We start from the raw sequence: 22,407 nt of genomic DNA, 5'->3' as shown, positions 1-22,407 counted from the left end.
ATGCTACGCTACTTTGGATGCACTAATCTATACTAACTTTATATATATTAGGTGACCTTTAAATCAAACCTTTCTTTACATCTATTTTCAGGTGGATCAATGACTTTGTGAGGATAAATTGGGAACTCTCTTTGGGAATGGACTCATGACCCATTACCCTATCAAAATACAGTGCTGTGAACTATTAAAAACCCAACATGTGAGTATACGAGCTCGAGACACGCGGATGGCCCGTTATCCGGAACATATATAAGCTGCAAGGTATCTGCACCGACATCTTTCAAGACCGCATCTGAATCCAGGACTCAACCAACGAACTAGTCTCAGACAAGCAAGCACAACTGATATAACTACATACTTTACGTATACGGCGTAACTACACAATATCAGAATCCTTTATACACTTTAAACAATCACAACCTGCTTTAGCTCTTACAGACTCTTTATTAAGTATGAACTATATCAAATTTCAGCTTCTTATAGGTTAACTTCTTCATCAGGAAGACTCAGAGATACAAAAGCCTCATTTTACTGAAACATATATCAAACACGCATACATACCGGAGAACATGACTATTGGCAGGAGTTTTGAGCATCATTACACCATTTAATCCCTTATAGCACTTGTACGATCAGCCTTTGCCGCTTTCTTTTCCAATTCATCCCAGTCTTCACCTTCCTCTTGACTGGATCCACCGCTGAAATCGTCTCCATCGGCGTCACTCACATCATCTGCCTCGCTGTCAGAATAGTCATCTTCGGAGATTGCACTTTCATCACTAGGGTCTTCTTCAGACGCCTCGTACTCACTAATTTCTTCCTCACTCTCGTCGGACGCTTCGTCATCAGAACCAGTAGCTAAGAAACTCCAGCCACCGTCTAAGAAAAATTGATGAGGATCTTCTTGCAACGACTTCATAATCGTGCTCCAGTTCAGGTTAATTGTCGAAACAGTGTATGGAATGTCCATATCAGTCAACCATTGCTTCAAGAAATCTAGAGATTCAATTGGGACCGTGTTGATATGGGTTACAGGTTTGTTAAAATCCTTGTAAACAAAGACAACATCAAAATTCTTCAAACCAAACTGCACTCTTTCCAAGATACAAATTTCGATCTCTTCCAGGTTGACCACCAAGAATGGAGGTTCAATCAGTTGGACCAAACAATCGGTAGTTGGCATACAAAATACTGCAGATCTGTTAGGGACACCTTGGAAACCCAGGTCTCTGAAGGTGCTTTCAACACTCACAAGACCCTTTGAGGCTTCAGAAATAGCGTCCGCAAAGTACCTGAATTCTTTATCGAGAGCGACCCTCTTCCTTCTTTCTTCTTGTTCTTGCTCAAGTTCATCTTCGTCCCCATATCTTCTGAATCTGCTCTGGCCACGTCTGCCACCACCAGTTTCATCGACTGCAATATCGGAGGCTTCACGGTAAAATTGCACATCTTGAATCTTTTTCTTTCCCATCAAGATTGGATTCTTCAAATGTATATGGATAACGACAATCAGTTCGCCCTTACAGGATTGGAAGACCAGATTTTTTATGTTGGAGAATAGGATGTCTATTCTACTGTCTGTCCTCAAAGGAGATTGGTATCTGATACCGTTCTCGTGAATGAACACAGTACTTGGGACACGCTTAGCATCCGGACTTGGTCTAACAAATATTTGGTCTAGTCTTTTGGTTCTTCCACTTCTGTTTTCAATCAACCTGTCTTGTTGAACAACGTCAGCCATGACTTTCCGTTCCTGTTCTCTCTTTGTCGATTCTTTCTTCAAATCCACAATTTGCTTGAATGCATCCGCCATCCGATCACCATCCTTGGATCTCAGAGTTATAGAACGAACAAATTGATTATCTGGAGAGTCGTCATAGGGTAATTCTGTGATTCTTTTGGAAAAACCTCCTGATGATCCCGGCGCGTGGAAATTCAACCGTAAGTATGTGTATTCCCCTTCCTCATTCTTAGAACCATTTTTGTAAGAGTTGATATGGAACGGAACTGGCCTACCGTAAATCGGTAGGATAACGGTCTGTGTCTTCCAATCGACGTGTACTCTCAAATCACGAACGTTATTTGGAATCTGAGATTCATGCACGTAAGATTCGTATTTCTTGAACACTTGTAAGGGTTCACTATCTGTACCAGTCGCATCGGCTGCACTGAACCGCAGCAGACCGTCCTTTTGCAATTTCTCGTGTAATTTCCTTTGGTTCTCTCTACGAATCTGCTCCTTTTGGGCGTCCTCTGATTCGTTACGAGCCTCCCCACGTAGTTTTGTTCTTAAAATCTTAGAATTCAGTTCGTGCTTGGCGGACGGCACAGGCTTTTTCTTCTTGGAATCATCCTCTTCGTCATTGTTGAAATAGAAAGATATTTGGGCTCTGGATTTGGTACATGTGGTCAGGAACACTGGGTCTTGCGTCTCATCCAGTGGGATCTGAACAGTATCGGCGAGTTGCAATGCATAGTTATTGCCCGATTTAGAGTCTTTCAAGTCGTTGAACCCAAACGAAAGGTTGAAGCAGTCCCCGCGTTGGACTTTACGATAGTCGTTCTTTGCGTTCAGCACAAAGTTCGAGTCTCTAAACTCAAGACCCAAAAGGAAGCCGACATTTTTGGTGAAATGTGGAGACATATCTGGTCTTTCCTTTTCAATGTACTGTACAGTTGATTCGTACACTTCCTTTGGAGTCTTGCCAACTTTCAAAAAACTGCTGGCAATTTCCCGTTGCAGCTGTAGCAGAAAATCGTAGTTGCTGACAACCTCCTCTGATGGATCAATCAAGAAAGTCCTAGTGACGTTGGAACAGTAGTTATTGTAACGAATACCGCACGACGCAAGGATACAACCGGTACCGTATAGTTGGTTGTTATCTGACCTAGCAGATACTTTTAAGTCAAATTTTTGTCCCGATTGCAAGATTGGGGAGTAAGTCCAGTCCAGCAGATCGATGTTGAATTTATGCGACTCAGGACACAATGCTGCCAGTTGCGGAGAAATTTTCTTCAAGTACTTCGCGTCATCTATTTTGTTTTCCACTTTGTCAGCGAGTTTCGCATTGGTGATCTTCAATTCCTCGTCGACAGCCTTAACCAGCTCGTCTGTCATCAGGTTCATGAAGTTGTCAGAACCTGAACTAGCAACGGCTATGAACGCTTGTTCCTTCGGGTCCTTTGTTTCCCATATTTTTGACAGCCCTAGCGAAACGTCAACGACGTTGAACTCGCGTGCCTTGACGGCCTCCTCCCAGATCGGATTCCACTCGTGCATGAACTTCCCCTGGTAAGAATCCTTGACCGGCACCCCGACGTTTTTACCAGCGCTGGCGACTGCCTCCACTGCATCCTCAAACAGCTTTTTGTTGTGTTCTGGCTCTTTACTGTTTCTCTGCCAGATCTCCAGCGTGACGCCGTCCTCCTCCTTCTTGAAGAGTTCCACTGCTTTCAGCAAATGTCTGGCCTTCGCAGCACTGGTGATAAAAATAATCTTACCTGGGACCAGTGCAATCAATGTAGCAGGAAATTCGTAACCCAAGATCCAGTTATGGAATATGGTGGTTTTCTGGTACGGGTTTTCCGCATTGGAGGAACCCAAAGTAAACAGCAACGAATCGGGACCATTCTCAAAATCGTGGAAGCTCTTGTGTAACTTCAATATTCTCTCTTTGAAGAGTGGAAAGTCTATATTAAGGTCGTCCATTTTGTTCGTCAATCCTACAATGACACCGTCAAGAACCTAATAAAAAGAAGACCGAGACTGAGATGTAAAGAGAAAAAAATACAAATAGGCTTAACCCCTTGTTAATTGACAGGTACAGCGACGGAAGACAGGCACAGTCGAATTTCTACCAGCAAAACGCAATACTTTCCCGTCAGCTAGTCGTTTCTTCACTTCTTCTTAAACTGCAAATTTTTTTATCTTATTTTATTGTTGAAGAAAGTAGCGACTGTTACCCTGACGCTTTTGATCCGGTAGCCTCTGGGCCCCCGATGAACAGCTCTGTAGTCTGTTTTAGGGAATATAAACTCTGTGTGCTACTGATAGGCCTCCGTTTCAACCCGACCTTGAATTCCTGGTAAGTGGTCTCTCCTGACCCTTCATTGTGATGTACTATGTGAAGTGTTCGAGAGAGAAAACCGGAGGAGCTATTCTAATGGCGTGTAATACACTTGGGTCACGTATTTTTGCCTGTATCTAACTGAACAACCAAGGCAGAGCATATTGTTTTTAATGCTGCTCGTTAGCAAGTGGTTCAAAGTGACGTAGTTCGGAGTGGTCAGTTCGCAAGGCCCATTGTCTGTGTCCTCATTTTTGTTGTTTAGGATGCATCTCTCCAACTGCGATGGCAATTCTGGAGGTAGAAGCCACGCCATGTGGCTTTTATTCTTGTTTTGCTCGACGGTCTGGTAGTACTGCTCCATAATTTTCGGGTCTCGGAACACGACGGGGATCTTCGTTATGTACTTGTAGGTTTCGAGTGCCAAGTTCGTCGAGTCGTGGTACCGGGTGTACCCGTTATCAATGTTGTCCGGCTCGCTCCGGATCTTCAATGCCAACTTTGAGCGCAGTGACATCTTCTTGATGTCTTTTTCGAGCTCCAGAGTCTCCTCAGAGGGTTTCACCTCTATGTAGTTGACGAAATTCCCGGTCTGGTCCGTCGCCGTGGGCAAGAAATCGCTGAACCGCAGTTCATTGTCGACGACAAACCGGAACTTGTGTGTCCCCACGGGCAGCTTCAACCGAACATGCTTAACACCGGGCCTATCCGGGTCGTCAACGAGCCCGACCATCTTCTTCCACGCGGTGAACGACCCGGTCACGTACACTTTGTGTCCGCCCTGTTGCCAGACGACGTCCACGGTGACCATCCTATCCACATACTTCCTCGTCGAAATCTGCGACGTCGTTCTCGACAATTCCGCAATGCTTAGGTGTCTCTTGCTTGTAGAAGTGGACAGTTTCCCACTTTTATTCGCATCAGTATCGTCCTCAACACTTGTCAATGAATCTCCGCTGCTGCTCGATGATATAGTCTCCACACCTTCATACATACCGTCTGCTCTGCCGGTGCTCGCGGACGACTTCCCCTGACCCCTTAGATTGCCCGCTTCCTCGCCCTCATCGTCGAAGATGAGTGTGGACTTCCGCTTGACCAGTTTCTTGGGGACTCCCCCAGTGCTCGCGCCGTGCGTTGCAATGGCCTTGGCTTCCTCCTCATCCGTCGGGACAGCCATCAAACTGTTCACCCCCAAACACAGCAATTTCGCATCGTCCAAATCTTCCTGTGCAGCCTTAGTATCTGACCTCGAGGACATATCCGTTAGTTCCAGAGAAAGTGCCAAGACTTGTAAAATAGTTAAAGTCCCTTCTTCTTCTCCAATCCGACCAATTCAAGCTTTAAACTTGCCTGGAGGACAACTGCTCTCGTTCAAGTCCCTCTCGTGCGTGCCAACCTGTCCTGTGTGAACCTCTCCAGGACTAGTGCTCCCCCTTTTAGCGTAGCTTCTCCCTTGTAATAGGAGTTAACCTCATTTTATCGCTTACAAAATCCGAGAAACAAAAAGGTGGAAAATTGTACGTAATTGTTAAATGTAATGTTCATAAGAGATGACAGTAAATGGTACGTATGCATGTATGTGTATGTGTATGTGAATGGAGGCTCCGACTGGCTCATAGCGGTTTGTTGAACACGTCAATCTGTTTCAGCAGGTTGCTTACGGGTGGTAGTTTGACGCCGAACCGTTTGGCGCGGGTGCCCTGTTCTTCTGGACCGACTGGGGAGCGATGGACCGCGCAGTCTTGCTCTTCGTCCCCCGTGGCGTCGTCGTTGTCCGAGTTGTTCTCGGAGGATATATGGAATTGCGCCTTCCCGGTGCTCCTGGGCGGGTCGCTGACGTGTAGTTTCAACATTCTGTCGCTGCTGGTGTCGTCGCTGCCGGAATCTTCCGCGATCGTCGACGGATGGCTTTGTTTCAGTTGTTGTTGCTGTTGTTGCTGATCACGGAGAAGCATCGAGTTTAACGATAGCAAGCTGCTCGCATTAGATATCGGCAGGTTCTCTTGAGGCGTGTGCAGTTTCGTTACTTTATTGCTCTTGGGGGGCGTGTTTGGTATGGGGGAGTTGCTGTGCTTATTTGTAGTCATACCTTGAAGCGAGTGCAAAGCATTGCTGATCGTTCTTCTGAACGAGTAAGGGGGTGTAGCTGAGGATGGGGTTTCTGTAAATGTAGAACTTTCCGTGAAACTTGTGGGTGAGACTGGGAAATGGGGTTTCGTGGGAGCCGTACTTATAGAAGTCGCGGTGGACGTAGGGTACCTACCGTTAGAATAAGTCGACGATGCGTCACTTAGATTCGACGAGCTGCCAGATTGCGGGAAAGGTTGTGTGCTCAAGTAGAATGCATTACTGGGTGCCGACCCAACTGGCGTTGGACAGAACCCCATTTGTTGTTGCTGTACGTGCTGCTGCTGTTGTTTCACCTGCTGCGCTGGAATTGCAATTGGCATCATTATCGGCGTACCATTTATTTGTTGGTTTTCCGATGGTGGGGACATAGACGCTTGAGCGTAGCCGATCCCAAAATGCTGCTGCGGTTGTGGTTGCGGTTGTTGTGGGAATCCAGGAAATGGCACCGCCATTGTCATCGCCTGCGGAGTTATCATCACTGGGATGTTATAAGGGTCAGCGCCGTCGACCCCGTATATGCTGATCATCTGCGGCTGCTGGTGGAAGTTTCTGGCCTGGTTCTTCATATTTCTCGACGAGATCCCCGTGTGTGTTCTAAGATGTCTCTTCAATTCGTCACCTCTACTGAACCCCTTCGTGCACCCTGGGAAGACGCACTTGTGCGGTTTCTCCCCCGTGTGCGTCCTCAAATGTCTCTTCTTGTGCTCCAGCCTGTGGAACCCTCTCGAACAGATCCCACACTTGTACGGCCTGTTCTCATCATTTTCTGGTAACGAATCGACGTTGTTAGCGGTTTTCACCATTGATTCTCATACAGTGTTGGTTCATTTGTAAACCAGCCCTCCATCTGCAAAACAGCCCAGGCCAATCTCAAATACCGAGCAGGGGTATATATAAATGAATCTTATACAAACAAAACGCCCACCTCGTCTACACCGCGGAACAAGTAAATCGCCGGTATCACTACAGAGAAACGAGCTCGAAAAAGATCTCGGAAAAACTCTCATTTCGTACCTCCCTCCGCACGTTTCTGCGCTTCCCCGGAAAAAAGACGCACAGATCCGCGGGGTAAAACCGCGCAAAAACCTGAAATTTGTTAAAGCGGGCGCCGGAAAAACTTCCCCGCAGGAGACCGGATTAATAACGGGGCGGGGCCGAGAGGTTCTTCCGGCGAACTGGAAGAACACCTCGGCCGGGAATGCGCGAGGTTGTGGAGGCGCCCGCGGGGCCCCCGCCCGGGCAGAACCCGGCAACGAATGCCAGAGAAACCGCCGGGGAAGAACGGAGGGAAGCAGTTTCGTTTGCCGGAAAAACCACTCTGCGGCCGCCCGGAAAAACTTCTTGCAGTTTTGAACTGTATGTGGGATACACGTCACTTGGCGGCCAGGGCAGCGGGCGAGGTTCTCTTTCGTATCTCGCACGCTGCGTTAGACGTAGTGCGTTTGCTTTGTTCTTTTCATTCCATTTTTGTTTAAGTTAACTATGATACTTGTTATACATGCTGGCTGCAGGAGAGACGAAACCATTCCATGTTCGCTGGTGTGCCTCACTCTTCTTCTCCCCTTAACAACAGTTACTTGAACTGTTCTTCTTGGATTTCTCGTTGGGCGTTGGTGTGAGACTGATGGTGGGTCCCCTGGGGGCGCCGTTGCCCGCGCCGGCCGCGCCTTGGCCGTTGCTGTTATCCAGGTCCACTTGGTGCTTGCTGACCATCTGGTATATCGCTGTGATGAGTTCCCTGAACGCCTGGTCAACGTTCTCGCTGTTTAGAGCACTGGTCTCCGTAAACAGCAACTGGTTCTCCTGTGCGAAGTTCTTCGCCTCATCTGTGGGGACAGCCCTCAAATGCGCAAGATCGGACTTGTTCCCAATCAACCCGACTGCAACGTTATCGTCCGCGTTCTCACGCAGCTCAGTGAGCCAGTGGTTGCAGTTCTCGTACGTGGAGGACTTACTTATGTCGTACACGATCAGCGCTCCGACAGCACCCCTGTAGTAAGCGGAGGTGATCGCACGGTACCGCTCCTGTCCGGCGGTGTCCCAGATCTGGGCCTTGATCTTCTTCCCCTCAACCTCGATCGTCCGCGTCGCAAACTCAACACCAATCGTGGACTTCGACTCGATGTTGAACTCGTTAGTCGTGAAACGCGACAGCAGATTCGACTTCCCGACCCCGGAGTCCCCAATCAGCACAATCTTGAACAGATAGTCGTAGTCGTAACCGTAATCCTCGTTGCTCATCGTTGATAGTAGTAGTAGTAGTAGTGTGTGTATTGAGCCGTACTAACAAGTATAACTGTAGTATCAAACAGGATCTATTTCAAAACACAGAGATGCTCACGAATAATAACAAAAAAATAGAAGAGTAAAAAGGGACAATCGCAAATACACTTGATCCCCGACTGTCTCCCTCGTTTCCAACACCCAAACTGTTCTGTTCTGCACAGAACTGTACACTCCCCAGAACCCAGAAACGACACTTATACACACAACAATCGCGTTGTTCGTCGTTCGAAGAAACGGATTCGTTTCTTCGAAAGAAAAAAAACAGGTTTCGTGCAACGCGATGTGCGGGTAATGCGCTCTGCAAAAAAATCCATGCGGCGCTAGCAGACTGTGATTCCGGTGATGCCATACACGGTGACGGTCGACCACGGCGACGGTGACGGCGACGCTAGAAGGCCAGGCGCTCGAGGGACCGGAGTGTCTTGGCGGCACCGTCGTGGGACGTGTCTGTCTCAATTGTGACGGCCGCGCGGTTCTTGTCCAGGTCCTCCAGCAGCATGCACGCTTTGCAGATCCGGTTGCGCGACAGGTAATTGCATCGCTCGCAACGGCTGCCGTCGACAGGGCCCGTACTAGTAGTTGTAGAGGTGGTGTTTGCACTGGTTGTGCCAGGGCCGCGGCGGCGGCCCTGGCGGCGACCACCAGCAGCGGGTTTCAGGAACAGGTTTTCCCCGCTGTGGATGATATCAATGATGCAGCTTGGGCGGACGACCTCGAGGTTCTTCATCAACTCTCTTGCGGTGCCCCGGAAGGCCTCCGGCGCATATGTGCACTCCGTCGAAAAGTAGTCCAGCTTCCTGTAGTGTGCGTACAGCACGATCTCCTTCTGGTAGCAGTACTTGAACGGCTTGGATCGCTTGATCGGCGAGCCCTTGCTGCTAGTCAGAATCGAGGTCGACTTCTCCAGCCGAGCGACGTCCCCACGCAGGATGTTCATCAGCACGGTCTCGGCCATGTCGTCTGCGTTGTGGCCCGTGACCACATGTTGGATCCCCAGCTTCTGTGCTCCACGGTCTAGCGACTGTCGCCGCAGTACACCACAGTACGTGCAACTGTTTCGAATCCCTGCGACGGACACTATCTCGTCCATTGTCCACCCGTACAGGTCCTTGAAGGAGAAGATCTCGAGGGGCAAACCGTACTGCTTCTGGTTCCGCTGTACAGTAGCAAGCGAGTCGTCACGGTACCCGACAATCCCCTCGTCGATGCTCAGCAAGTATATTTGTATGCCGTAGTCGTACTTGTCGTTCAAGAATTTCATCATGTGCGCCAGAACAGTCGAATCTTTACCACCGGAAGCCCCGACGGCTATCTTCTCCCCCCTGTGAAACAGTTTGTTATCGACAATAGTGTTGTGGATCTCCGTCTCAAACACATCGAAGAAACATTCCTTGCACAGTTTCTGCAAGTTCTTGGGCCTCTTCAGCACAGCCTTCCGGCAGTGGCACAGATCGCATAGTTGCGCAACTTTGACAGGTTTCTTGTTCACCGGGTCAGATGGGGCAGTGTAGGACATCTTTGGTGCGTTTAATGTCTCGCCTCCCGTCTCTAAGTCCCTCTTACCCAAACGACGTCTCAGTGTGTTTGCTCATCGCCAATTTTCTACTGAAATTTTTCACTTTATGACACCCGGTAGAACAAGCTCTCTATACACGCTCGTTGAACCGCTTGGCATCCCGATGGGCCCGTGCCATCTTAGCCGCCGTGTGGTCGACCTCGGAATTGAAGGAGTCCAGCAGCTCGTTTTGTTGCTCCAGCTCCTCGTTCATCGCGAGCGACAGCTGCTTCTGCCTCCGCACGGCGTCCCTCAACTGTAGAATCTCTACGTCCTGAGCTTGCATCTTCGTGGTGTTTAACTGGAGAAGCCCCTGGTTATTCAAAGTCTCCGTCTCAGCAGTCTCCCCAAGACGACGTCTGCCGACCGCGGGTCTCTGCGAGATGGAGTCCGCCGCGGGGGTGTCTGGGAATAATCTCTCGGATTGTGACTGCGACTCCGACTGCGAGGACGAGTGAACATGTAGTTGCGGTTTTAATGAGACGTCGTTTATGTCCTGTCTCAGCGTGCTCAGCAGGTTATGGCGCCTGTCCCTCTCGCCCCGCTCAATCGACTCATCCGACTTCAGCGACTTTTCCAGCGCAGCAATCTGCAACCGTAACTGCATCTGCGCAGCAGGTTTCGAGTCTACAGAATGCCTCAACTGCTCCAGCGACGTCTTGCAGTTTCTGAATTGCTCAAGCCAGCTCATTGTCGCCTGATGGCCTCCCCTGCTGCTGCTCACCAGATTCGCGACGAATTCTGGCCACGGAGCAGGGATCCCTAGAAACGGTACCAGCGCCTTACAACTCTTCCACTTGACATCAAACGAGTCGTTCAACATATCGTAGAGAAACTTCGCCAGTTTGACCTTCCGCTCTTGCACTACGGCTTCTGAGATAACGCTTCGCCTGCCAGTCCACAGACTAAAGCGTCTCTCCGGTAGTTCGTAGGGGACCGTGTCGGATCCGGTCTCCCGCAGTAATTGCTTGACCAACGTCACAAAGTCCGAGAACCGTTTCTTCAACAGGGCATTCCAGAGGACCAGCCCGTTATCGATGATTCTGATACAGACAGAGTACTCCATGTACGACCGCTGCACAAGCTCAGCTCTCTCTATTACCACCTGCACATGCATCCTGCGTATACTGTTGCTGCCCATTACTCCACTGACTTCAACTAGAGTGTACACAGGGAGGTGTTGAGGTCCTTCCCTCTTGAAGTGAAGTGATGATACAGTTTTTAGTTGATGTTGAAGGCGTTAACTGACTGATATTCAAATGAACTTCCAAGGCGGTCGGTCTCTTCGAAGTCAGATTACGTCGTATCACACCGTGTGTATCCAAAAAGGGGGAAGTCGTTTGTAGAGTGTACACAGCGGTAACTCAGTAAGGCATCTTTTATAGTGTCCGAAACAGATTCTACTATTGCTACTTATCAAGATCAGTACGGGTGTTCTGCGACGGGAGGGGCGATTCCATGCCCATCCACTCCCACAGCACTGTGTCCACCTATTCCAAACGCGGCACAGAACGTTTCGAAGACCTACAGAAGACACCATGCGGTACCATGTCGTGTCTTGTTGGAAGGTGCCAATTTTGTTAAAAGATTCAAAGTATTCAATAGTATATCACCAAGATGAACAGCTTGCAGTAAGGAGCTCAGCACATTGGTATCCCTCGCAATTAGAACATATCCAGGAAATGTCGAAACTGTTTATACCCACGGCCAATGTCGGTAAGGCGCACGATGCGGACATTTACGCCGTCTGCGTGACAAATCCGTACACTATAACGTGCAGCGGGGACGGATACATTAAATTGTGGTCTAACAAGCTGAGTGAGGATGACGCTCTGGCGAAGCTGACACCAGTAGCGACTCAGCATGTGCATGTATCCGGGCTGCACCATGTGGACGCGTTTTACTCAGCGGAGAGTTTCGGGACCGTGCTGATCGTCGCTGCTGTGTCCTTCTCCGGTGACATATTCTTCTACAGGATCGTTAACGACGCATTCCAGCCTTTCACAGGGCTGCTAACCGCTCAAGAGAATAAGAAGTCGTATTGGGCTGTCAAGTGGGTCAAATCTGATGATCTGGCCGTCTTACACAGACTCGCCGCGGTAGACGTCAAGGGGACCACATACGTCTGGCGGCTCACGGTCTCAGAGGACGCAACGTTCAACTTGGAATCCCAGGGCCAGATACCATGCGTGGGTACCCCAACCCTTGGCACCTGTGTCGCCGTCTCGTCCGCTATGGGGCTTCTGGCCACCGGGTTTGCCAACGGGACTGTTGTAGTCTTCCAATTGAGCACATTGAGGCCGATATACACATTCGAGAGTTTCGGGATGCACGGCACGGAGCAGAACAGCAATTCTGTGCGTTGTTTGGAGTTTTCGCCAAAGGGGACACTCCTCGCGGTCGGAAACGATCTTGGGTCCTTTGGATGCGTTACTCTTTACGAAACCGAGTTCGGCGAACGCATCGGTAACTTGAGTGTCCCGACGAGCACGAACCTGGCCGCGAGGCAGAATACCAGCGGTAGCAGCGTGGGCACATTTGCGCATAACGGGTGGGTTTTTGGCCTGTGCTTCAATTCTTCTGGGGAGTACTTGGTCACCTGCGGGTACGACAGTAAACTACGTGTGTGGGACGTCAAAGAACGTGACAGAGTCTGTACTTTGAACATAACAGCGGGTGATATAGAGCAAGAAGACGAGATCCTCTTGGAGGACGAAAACGGTGACTCGTTGAAGTACCCGCCCATCTTCGACGTCCAATACTTCGGAAAGGGCGTCCGTTCTGGGATGGGCAACGAAACAAACGAGGGGATCTGTTGTGTCTGTATGGACAGGAGTATAAGATGGTATAGAGAGGCCGGAGGCAACTGAGACAAGGCCATTTCCCACTTGCATATACACAACGTACGCATATAGTAATAGCAGTAGTAGAAACTGAAAGAAACGAAGTCCTGAGATCCTTCACAACGAGCGTTCAAAAGAAAGTAGACGTATGTATAAAGTATTGAATTAAAAGAGGAAGTAAAAAGAATAAATAAAATGTAAGGGGGAAAGGGGGAAAAAAGTTATACTATTGATTCAAAGAACTATCGCAATATCTTGAAGAAACTTCCAAGAAACTTAAACTGTACGATGTTTTTTTGGTCTTTTGTTATTTGGAAAATGAAGAACAAATAAACTAGTTTGTTTCTCCCAACAGCACGACTCGGTACCGTTACTATTGATTTTGTGTATTGATAAGTTGAAGTCGGGAACTGGAAGCAACCTTCGTCAAAGTGTTCCACGTCTTTTGTTTTATTTTGTTTTATTTTATGGTTAGTTGAGTTGTCGAAAAAACGGATTAACAAACAGCAGAGTATGAAGTGTTGTTTCTCATTGAACTGACGTGGAAATTGGTTAGGTCTGTATTGTTCCATGTAGGATTGTTGTTGTAGTTGAAGTGGAGCGTCGGTACGGATACCGGTGCCTGGGCCGGGGCGGCATGCTGGTGTTGCATCGGAGCTGGAATGACCCTTGGGAGTGGAGGTGCCGGCGCCGGTGCGGCGTACGCAGAACTAAAATTGTAGAAGTCGTAGTTGAACCCGTTCACGTTGCTAAAGTCGTTGTCCTTCATTGTAGCCATGACTGGAGACGACACGTTGTAATAAGGGTAGTCCACGATGTTGATAAGGCTGTAGTTATTGTTGCATTCGACGTTGAACGTTTCATCAAAAGTCGATGAGAAAACTGGTGTTATTGGCGACGAACAAAACTGTATGTTTTCGGAAGGTGCCCCCGAGAGCATTGGTGTTGAGCTCTGTGAAGCAGATTGTTGTTGCTTTTGTTGTTGCTGTTGCTGCTGCTGCTTCTCTAGGACGAACACGTCGAAGGAGTGTGCAAAATCCTCGTAGTACTGGAACCTATCATCGTAGAGGTCCCACTCAAACACTTCGAGCCAGTGTCTCTCCAGTTGGTTGATGACGCTCAGTTCCAAGCTGGACGCTTGCGACCAGGAGCTGTTCGTGAACGTTTTGTCGTCGTTGAATTTGTTCGCAAGAACGAACCCGAGAATGACATTCTGGTACGCGCCCTGCATGATTGTGTCCAGGTCGTCGCCGTGTCTAAACGCCTCTGGATCCTTCTGTAGATACTTGAACAGGAAGTCCAGACTTAAGAATATTGAAACAGAGGGGAGCCTCGTTGCGTTCAGCACGGACTTGATACTCTTGACGAAAAGCAGATCCGTGGCTCTCTGCGGTCCCTCCAAGTCGAACTTTTGACCGAACGCGATGTATGCACTCTTGACGACGTACTCGGACATGATATCGATATTGTAGTCGAGCACTTGCGAGACACCTCCATTGACTTTTTCATTCGGGAATGTAGCTGGCATTGTTGTCGTTGGTACTTGCACCAACACGGTTGGTGGTGCACCTGCTGCTGCCGCTGCTGCGACTGGTTGTGAGAACGCCAGAGGCGATTGCTGTCTTGGTAGTGGCAACTGTACGGGCAGACCCATCTGGCCCGTGTACGACATTCCCGGTGGGGGTAATATTGTTGGTTGCTGATGTGGCACAGCAGTGCTGTGGTAGGACCCTGGATGTTGGTACGAAGCGTTGTTGACACAGCGGTTGTAATACTGTGGTTTGGGGAGAGGTAGCACGTGTGCTGGGTCGGAATATTGGTGTTGCGCCTGTACATTGTGTGGGTAGTATTCGTGTAGCACAGGTGGGATCCCGGTCCCAACATGCTGTATCATACCGTGTTGTTGTTGTTGCTGAGGTGGGTAACCGTAACCGTCTGCAAACTGTGACTGGAAGTGGGGTATCCCATACCCCAAGTCCTCCATAGCGTAGTAACCGGTCATCGTTATCTGTGTACCGGAAGAGACTAGCCGAAGCGAAGCAGTCAATACCTATGAATGACGATGCTGTTGTAGTGATTTATTCCTTCTTACCGGACAAATTAACTTAATAACTATCCTTTTCCTTATAGTAGCGATAAGAATGAACAAAAACCACTGACCGAAAGCTGTAATATCAATCCCTTCTCTATTCCTCTATAGAAAATGAAAAACTAACAGCGGGATTTGATTCAACAATTAATGTGTTGAAGAGTAAATGAAACCAGCCTTTGTGAACCGCCAAAAAGAGAAAGAAGTGGAAATTCGATAATGAGATAGAAAGATGACTTACTTTGCTTTCTCGTTACAAACCGTGGCTATATCCTTTGTATTCACCGCCCAGATTAGCTTATAGTAGTGGAAAGAGATTATAATACAGTGTACTATATTTTATTTCTCCTTTGTGTTTGTTCGTTCGAGGGGATCACAAAGATGATATTAGCAGAATGGAAAACCGCAAAGAGTTTGAAAACCGCTCGTAGGTTCTTTAAAAGTGTGAAAAGCAAATAGAAAAAAGAAAAGCGTGTTTAGACTCTCCTTCTTATGTCCTGTTCTTCTCTATTATCCTGCTTTCTTCTTTTTCTTTTCCCTTGGTGGTAAACGCTTGTATTTTCAAACAGAGGAAGTGTCTGAAAACGGGGGAAGGGGGATGTGGTGGTGGTGGAGGAAGTGGTGAATTTGTGTGAGGTTGGGTGACTGAGTAACACAGAGAGGGCTTACCTGGCCTCCTGCAACCCTCCAAAAACAGCTCGAGGAGCCGTGAAAGCGTCAAAACTCTCAACATTTCGTCGTTTTTTTTTATAAAAAATTTTCTTTTTTGTTTTTAATTTCTTTTTTTTGTCGCTTTTCTTTTTTTTTCCTTTTTCGGACATCGCCCAAAGAGGAAATAAAAGAGAGCGCCGTGCAGAGTGATGCGTTTTCGCACAGTAGTACTATTATTAGTAGTGGTGGTAGTAGCAGTGGCTAGCCCTTCGGAGCTATCTTGAAGCTTGTGAGTGGCTGGCGTCGAGTCCGAGGGAGTAGAGGCGCGGCCGTGGGTTCCCTCGGGACACACGTGTGCTCCGGGTCGACGTCCATGACGCTGTAGTTTCCCGGCTGGTCAGCCACCACGGCGCGCGGCGGATCCTCCCCCGGGGTGTCGTCTCCTCTCGGGGGTTCTCGGCCAGGTGGCCCCCATCGGGACCTCTTTGGTGGTGTAGGCGGTTCTCGTACCGACAGTGCGGAGGAGGCCGAGGCCGTCCTGACGTTCTCGTTTGTACGGTGCGACAAACCGCTCGAAGTCTGCGTCGACCGCACTTGAAATTTCCTCGAGTGCTGCGACGATATCTTGGTCCTCACTGACAAGCACTTTGGACAGGAAGTTGAACCGGGCCCGTAATGCCGGGTCGTTCATCAGTTCCTCGGTCATGTTGCTCGATTCGATAAGGATGCTCTTCTGCAGACTCTCGTAGACCAGGTCCAGCCGCGCCTCGAAACTGCGCAGGTGCACCGTGTCGTCCCAGTGTTCCATCTCTCGTAGTCGTTTCAGGTCGATCTCCCGACTGTGCTCGACCACAAGGTTCAACTCCGTGGCAGTGTCGAACCGGTCCTCCAGAAGCTTCACTTGCTCTTGCATCTGTCGGATAACCCGCTCGCAAGTTTCTATGATCCGTTGGTCCGTCCACTCTGAGACAATCGCAAGTACGTTCTCGACCTCTATCACGATCAGTTGCAGTAACGTGCGCTTCGTCAACGTCAGCGCCTTCAAAAGCTTGATGTTTTGGAACGACTTGCTGGAAAGCTGCTTGCACACGTTCCCGACAACCTCCTCTATGCTTCTCTCTATCTTCTCAATCGCTAACTTGTAATTCGTGATGCCCACTTGCACCATCTGCGCCTGTCGGGCCTCCAGCTCATCGATCGTTCGCTTCTGTTCAGTGATCATCTTCAAATACGAAGCGACATGTCGGTTTAGAGTCTGGTGGTTCCGAATGACCTTCGTCTTGATCTCCTTCGCCCGGTTCGCGTACTTCAGCGTGTTCAGCGTCTCATCGTAGTGCGCACTGCTCGGCGATATGCAAACGATCATCACCGTCTTGCAATTCCCACCAAGGGAGAACTTCAAAAGCCGTGTCAGTTTGGAGTCCCTGTAAGGCACATGCTGGTTCCGATGGGAGCCGTCGTTGCTACACAGAGCGTTAATGCAATTCCCGAGCGCTAGAAGCGACCGGTTGATGTTTGCGCCCTCGTGGAGCCGCCGGCCCCTGTTCTTCGTCGCCGCGGCACGCTCGCTCCCGGCAAGATCTATGATCGACAACGTGCCGAACGTTTGGTGCTCCTTCAAGTCCACGAGCTTGTTCCGCTGCATGATGTGTATCTGCAAGACGGCGTGCGACCTGGAGGACACGGAATTGGCCTCCGTCGGCGAAGTCGTCCTGTTGTCGTTCCCGCGAATCACAAGGTCCAAGACGTCCTGGACGCTACGCGGCGAGTGGTACGACAAGTTCGACACGGATATCTTCTCGTTGCTGTCCTCGCGAATAACGAGCTTCTGCGGCGGTGTATCCGGGCTCAGCAGGTCGTGGATCGTCTCGTTGTATATCTCTAGAAACGAAACCGTGAGCTCGAAGTCCTTGGTGCCCGCAAGGGCATCCATCTTGACAAAGAGCTCCTCCATGGTCCTGAATATTATCCCTGGGTTCTCGCGAGTCCCGCTCACCGTGTACGTCTTCCCACACCCGGTGGCACCGTACGCGAAGACGGTCCCGTTGAACCCATCGAGCACAGAGTCCAGCAGTGTGCTCGTCGTGCCCCTGTAAACGTCCTCCTGCGAGACGTCTGTATCGAACAGCTTGTCAAATACGAACTTGGTCTCGTCCGCACTACCAGTAGACCGCCTGTTCCTCCTCCTGCGGAGCGTACTCCCCGCACCACCACCACCAGAACCATTTTGCTTTCTCCATGCCATCGAGTTTAATGCTGTCTCGCTGAGCCTATTGAGTGGATTCCTCCCCACAGGGTCAAACACAATCATCTTATCGTCCACACAATCCACCAACTTCCAGATTCCACCTTGCCGGAACTTCCCCGTAGTGGTAGCTACTTGTCCATCTTCCCCACTAGACGAAGCCAGCGACAACCGCCGTTCACCAATCGTAACACGCCTGCCCTCCGCGAGCTCCCCTGGCAACAACTGCAAGATCTCCTCTGCAGTGAAGGGCCGCACCCGCACAGCAACCACGATCGACGACTGTCTCAGTGGCTGCGTTGGCACCTCTCGCACGGGCGGCATCGCCCGCTCCCGAACGGACTTCTCCCCTCCTGTATCCAGAAACGTCGTCATCAAACACCAACTGCCAAATTTAAAGAGTAAACCTCCAGCTTACTCTTACTCTCGAGCACACGACCGTGGCGGGGGCGTCTCTGAGCCTCTTGTCGTCGTTGTTGTCGCTGAGATGATCCTTTGTTTACACTTCAATATTCTTAACGAAGTGCAGAGTAGTTTACAACTTGCGACGGCAGGAATTGGGAACGCTCTCTCTGCGTGTGACTGTGCTGTACAATCTGTAGGGGTGTACACACGACAGGGTCTGCAGTGACTGTGCTCGGGGGACCACCACTGCACGAACAGGCTTTTACATCGCTGCTATTGGCCGCCTCATCTTGAAATAATTAAATAAGCAACAAAACAACGATATCGCAGAGGTCACAGACTTCACAGGGGACAGACAGTTGCGAGGACGGTAGACCATCCACGGAGGTATAAGCACACACACACCATGTCGTTTAGATTTAATGAGCAGTTGTTCCGAGACCCGTCGTTCAATTACAAAGTGCGCAGCAAGCTGACTGCGGTGTTGAGCAAGGCGTTGGGCACAAGCGCTGCCGCGGGTGTTCCCTCTGCGCAGAGTGTACGCGGGTCCTGTGTTGGTGACGACAGGGCCCACAGGGCGGGGGCCATGAAGCCATCGGATATACTGAAGAGCGACGTGAAGATCAACATGGTGGACTTCCCGACGGTGCCACAAGTGGAGATCCTGGACTTGGATATTACGACGCAACCGCGGTCGCTCGTCAAGGGCATATGCAAGCTGTCCTGCAGGGACGCGAAGATACAGCTGGAGACCGTCATCGAGGCTAATTTGATGATGGTTGTGTTGGGGGATTCGCCCGAGTTTGTCACGCCGCAGCTCGTCGAAAACTCCTCCTTTAAAGTACCCATCACGATGACTTTCTCAAACGTACGACTCGAGGCGATTACGAACATCTTCATGAGGAACTACGGCGTCAGCATTTCCTTCAACGACGTCAGTCTCGACTTTGACTTCGACTGCTCGATAAAGATCTTGCAGACAACCATAGAGAAGCGGCTCAAGGAGTCCATGCACACGCTGTTCAAGGAGGTGCTCCCCTCGGTTATCTTCAACACCTCGCAGAACTGGTTCCACAACAACGCGGCCAATTCTCCTGCGGAGAACTTGGCCAAGACGGTACAGGGACTCACGGAACAGACCGCACCTTGCGTGACCTTCGACGAGACGGACTTCGCCGAGTTGTCTCCGAAAAACATGCTGCGGCTTTCGACGATCGTTTCCTCGAGACACACGCTGTCCCTGCATGGAACGTCCGAGTTGCATAAGATGGCCAACATAACAGGGTGTCTCGAGAAACAGAATCTGTACAGGTTCATCTCCAGGATGCCGTCGCTGACAAACTACTACATGCCATACTATCGTCTCTCAAGGATAAACTATTCGCAAACGGGGAACAAGGACAACTTGCTCCCAGAGGTCGTCCTGCGAGAGAGGAAGTACGACTTGACCACGATAATAGATATTCAAAATAAGCTCTACGAGAGAAGCTACACGGATGACTCGAAGGACAGTGTCAAGACCCCGCGCAGAAGAGTCATCAAGCTGGGGAAGAAGAAACGTCAAAATGATGATACCGTAAAACAAACGATGCAGCGCACGCCAGCACCTACGGCGCTCATGAAGATACCGACCACGCCGTTGACGAGCAGGTACTCGTCTCCCGAGGCCGTGCAGGGACACTTCCCGAAGAGCTGTACGCCTGAGTTGACACGGCCACTGTACGGCGACCTACCTCTCGAGGAACTCATAATCCCAAAGGCAAAGGAGAAGATAACCCCACCAAGGCGGATCAGCAGCCCGTCAGTGACAAACTCGATATACTACGTTGGGATAAGCAATAGCACGGGCCACAAGTGGGGGAGCCAGCATTATCAACCTCACAAGCAGACGGTCTCGCCCACGGTGTCGCCGCCCCCATACACCGTTGCCCATTGAGCTCGCGACACACTGTACATAGATACGTAGTAGCTAATTACATGGCAGAGCCTTCACATCCTATAGTTACTGATATTAGATGTCACACACGGAGTTACGTACACATATGTATCTGACAATACCGCGATGCTGTTCTTGTAAGACGTTCTTCACCCTAGCAGTAGAAGGCTACACGACGATCTTAGACCACTCTTCCTCCGTGTAGCACTTACAACTGAACGCGTGGATGCTCTTAAGCTCCTCCTTAAGCGCGGCATTGACAATCCTGCTGCGCTGAATCTTGTTCTTCTGCGCGAACTCATCGCTCACCACCACGACATCGAAGGACTGCCCGCAACCGTACGACAGGTCCGTCACGATTACGTTGTACACCCGGGGCACCGTCTGCTCGATCTTTGTGCGCAAGTCTGCCTCAGTGAACATGCTGCCCGTGTTCCGTTTTCTCACTGTCCTGAGTCCTGTCTGGTACTCTTCAACTGTTCAACTTCTTAAACTGCATCAATTAATCATCAAGAGCCGTATGTGTTAGGTACAGAGTATATAGTAGAATAAGGTAGAGTAGCAGAGGGGGCATTACTTGGCCCCACCCGTCAGCGTGCCCAATATCATGTTCTTGACCGGGTCGAGGTGGCTGATCAGCGAAAGGCCCGCGCTCCGCATCGCGACGACGGGCAGTGCGTCCGTATGGTAGATCTTGTGCACCCGGTCTGCGAGGTTCAACCGCTCGTCATTGAACGGGTAGCTGTGTGCCCAGAAGGGCTCCAGCGCAAGCAGGGACCCGATGTCGAGCCCGCGTAGAGTCGCACGCTCAAGCGCCCGCGAAAGTTGCTCGACGTCGTGTTGGCCCATGTTGAGCCCCTGTCCGGCCAGCGGGTGAGTAGTGTGCGCAGCGTCACCGACGAGTGCCACGCGGTCTGTAACGTATTTGTCCGCGTGGGACAACTTCAAAGGGAACCGGGCCCTTGTGTTGGGGACCACGGCACGCACCTGCGGCGGGAAGTTCTCGTCAATCTCGGATTCGTCCCTGAGGTTATCCCACTTGTCGTTGATCCGAGCGCGGATATCCTCGATGAGCATGGCCGTTGTGTTACCACGACGGGTTGACTGTTCTTGCTGTTGCGCTTTCGCCTGGGCCAATTGGTCAAAGTAGTAATCCATGTCTGCCTGGTCTAGCACGAACGCAGCGTTGATCATGTGCGGGAACAGTTCCGGGTCCATATCCATCAACAGTTGCGAGAGTTCCCCACCACTGGTGCTCCACACGAGCGTGGCGTTGTCCCCCGGCAGGGGCAAGTGAGCGATGGGTCCCGTCTTGAGGAACCGCTGCCACCCGCGCAGCTTGTGCACGGGCCCACGGTGTGCCGTGTCCAGCTTCAGTGTCGCGACAAGCCCAAAGGTGTCGTAGGCCCATCCGCGAGAGTTCAGCTTCGCGAACCGGCGCACTGGAGAATTGAACCCATCTGCGCCGACGAGCAAACGGGTCTTGTACGAGTCCCCGTTACTCAACTTCACCAGGGGCCACGCGGTCGGGTCCCCATCCGGTGACGAGCTCTCAATGGATTCAACTTTGCACTGGTCAACAAGGTGAAGCCCATTGGCCCCCGCTGAGGACTCCGTCTCTGCCAGTTTCGCCCACAGCGAGCTCTGCACGTTCAGAATCTCGACCATGTACAGCATCTCCTCGCGCGCGAGGTCCAGCGCGACGTTGGACACCCCATCGGAGACGTAAACCCCATCGTAGGGCTGCATACGGGCGTGATCCAATTGCACGCCAAGCGTCCCCTCGAGGAACTGCAACGTCTGCGGCGTCACAGACACAACCCTGTTCGTGTACTCAATGGGTGGGTCCCTCCTGAACCGAGTCAATGTCTCGGATAACGGCGCCCCGTCGACGAGGGTCGTGTCGTAGTGCGCCAGCACCGGGTTCTGCTTGATCGCCGTTGCCAAAGTCAACCCAGCGGGGCCCCTCCCACGATCAACACGTCCGTCGTCTTCGTCTTCGCCTTCACTGCCCCACGCTGCGTGGCAAACCGCGCCACCTGCCTGCACCATCCCAACCGTGAACGCAGCATCAATTAAGTGTCTTGTGGTGGTGTAGTGGTACTTGTAGTAGTGGTAGTGTTGTTCCTTACTTCTTAATTATAAACGAAGCAACAACAACGACCTTCGACAACAACCTCCCTCACCTGCAAGACTCCAG

At 50.5% G+C, this 22,407-nt stretch overlaps 12 protein-coding genes across 12 annotated transcripts; 2 read left to right on the top strand and 10 right to left on the bottom strand.

Annotated features, from left to right (window-relative positions):
• Positions 1-607: 607 nt before the first annotated feature.
• SPT16 (chromatin-remodeling protein SPT16) lies at positions 608-3,709 on the bottom strand (the record flags this gene model as incomplete). Its single annotated transcript, XM_022611336.1, has 1 exon — positions 608-3,709. The coding sequence occupies one exon, from the start codon at positions 3,707-3,709 to the stop codon at positions 608-610; it is 3,102 nt and encodes a 1,033-aa protein (XP_022462755.1).
• Positions 3,710-4,155: 446 nt separating this feature from the next.
• SIP2 (Sip2p) lies at positions 4,156-5,325 on the bottom strand (the record flags this gene model as incomplete). Its single annotated transcript, XM_022611335.1, has 1 exon — positions 4,156-5,325. The coding sequence occupies one exon, from the start codon at positions 5,323-5,325 to the stop codon at positions 4,156-4,158; it is 1,170 nt and encodes a 389-aa protein (XP_022462754.1).
• A 355-nt stretch (positions 5,326-5,680) lies between these two features.
• Positions 5,681-7,000, bottom strand: MIG2 (Mig2p; the record flags this gene model as incomplete). Its single annotated transcript, XM_022611334.1, has 1 exon — positions 5,681-7,000. One exon carries the CDS (start codon positions 6,998-7,000, stop codon positions 5,681-5,683), a length of 1,320 nt encoding a protein of 439 aa, XP_022462753.1.
• A 760-nt stretch (positions 7,001-7,760) lies between these two features.
• YPT32 (Rab family GTPase YPT32) lies at positions 7,761-8,438 on the bottom strand (the record flags this gene model as incomplete). The annotated part of the gene is made up of 1 exon (XM_022611333.1): positions 7,761-8,438. The coding sequence occupies one exon, from the start codon at positions 8,436-8,438 to the stop codon at positions 7,761-7,763; it is 678 nt and encodes a 225-aa protein (XP_022462752.1).
• A 433-nt stretch (positions 8,439-8,871) lies between these two features.
• NCS6 (Ncs6p) lies at positions 8,872-9,999 on the bottom strand (the record flags this gene model as incomplete). Its single annotated transcript, XM_022611332.1, has 1 exon — positions 8,872-9,999. The coding sequence occupies one exon, from the start codon at positions 9,997-9,999 to the stop codon at positions 8,872-8,874; it is 1,128 nt and encodes a 375-aa protein (XP_022462751.1).
• A 130-nt stretch (positions 10,000-10,129) lies between these two features.
• Positions 10,130-11,179, bottom strand: VAM7 (Vam7p; the record flags this gene model as incomplete). The annotated part of the gene is made up of 1 exon (XM_022611331.1): positions 10,130-11,179. The coding sequence occupies one exon, from the start codon at positions 11,177-11,179 to the stop codon at positions 10,130-10,132; it is 1,050 nt and encodes a 349-aa protein (XP_022462750.1).
• A 397-nt stretch (positions 11,180-11,576) lies between these two features.
• On the top strand, positions 11,577-12,908 carry SKI8 (SKI complex subunit WD repeat protein SKI8; the record flags this gene model as incomplete). Its single annotated transcript, XM_022611330.1, has 1 exon — positions 11,577-12,908. One exon carries the CDS (start codon positions 11,577-11,579, stop codon positions 12,906-12,908), a length of 1,332 nt encoding a protein of 443 aa, XP_022462749.1.
• A 469-nt stretch (positions 12,909-13,377) lies between these two features.
• CLG1 (Clg1p) lies at positions 13,378-14,775 on the bottom strand (the record flags this gene model as incomplete). Its single annotated transcript, XM_022611329.1, has 1 exon — positions 13,378-14,775. The coding sequence occupies one exon, from the start codon at positions 14,773-14,775 to the stop codon at positions 13,378-13,380; it is 1,398 nt and encodes a 465-aa protein (XP_022462748.1).
• A 1,243-nt stretch (positions 14,776-16,018) lies between these two features.
• Positions 16,019-18,190, bottom strand: KIP3 (tubulin-dependent ATPase KIP3; the record flags this gene model as incomplete). Its single annotated transcript, XM_022611328.1, has 1 exon — positions 16,019-18,190. One exon carries the CDS (start codon positions 18,188-18,190, stop codon positions 16,019-16,021), a length of 2,172 nt encoding a protein of 723 aa, XP_022462747.1.
• A 487-nt stretch (positions 18,191-18,677) lies between these two features.
• Positions 18,678-20,207, top strand: MDM34 (ERMES complex subunit MDM34; the record flags this gene model as incomplete). Its single annotated transcript, XM_022611325.1, has 1 exon — positions 18,678-20,207. One exon carries the CDS (start codon positions 18,678-18,680, stop codon positions 20,205-20,207), a length of 1,530 nt encoding a protein of 509 aa, XP_022462746.1.
• A 168-nt stretch (positions 20,208-20,375) lies between these two features.
• BOL2 (Bol2p) lies at positions 20,376-20,630 on the bottom strand (the record flags this gene model as incomplete). The annotated part of the gene is made up of 1 exon (XM_022611324.1): positions 20,376-20,630. One exon carries the CDS (start codon positions 20,628-20,630, stop codon positions 20,376-20,378), a length of 255 nt encoding a protein of 84 aa, XP_022462745.1.
• A 150-nt stretch (positions 20,631-20,780) lies between these two features.
• Positions 20,781-22,259, bottom strand: COQ6 (putative N,N-dimethylaniline monooxygenase COQ6; the record flags this gene model as incomplete). The annotated part of the gene is made up of 1 exon (XM_022611323.1): positions 20,781-22,259. The coding sequence occupies one exon, from the start codon at positions 22,257-22,259 to the stop codon at positions 20,781-20,783; it is 1,479 nt and encodes a 492-aa protein (XP_022462744.1).
• Between the last annotated feature and the right edge of the window lie 148 nt (positions 22,260-22,407).

This window comes from Huiozyma naganishii, chromosome 2 (assembly GCF_000348985.1).
Source record: "Huiozyma naganishii CBS 8797 chromosome 2, complete genome".
NCBI classification, from domain to species: domain Eukaryota; kingdom Fungi; phylum Ascomycota; class Saccharomycetes; order Saccharomycetales; family Saccharomycetaceae; genus Huiozyma; species Huiozyma naganishii.
This window is presented reverse-complemented; position numbering and strand designations above follow the sequence as displayed.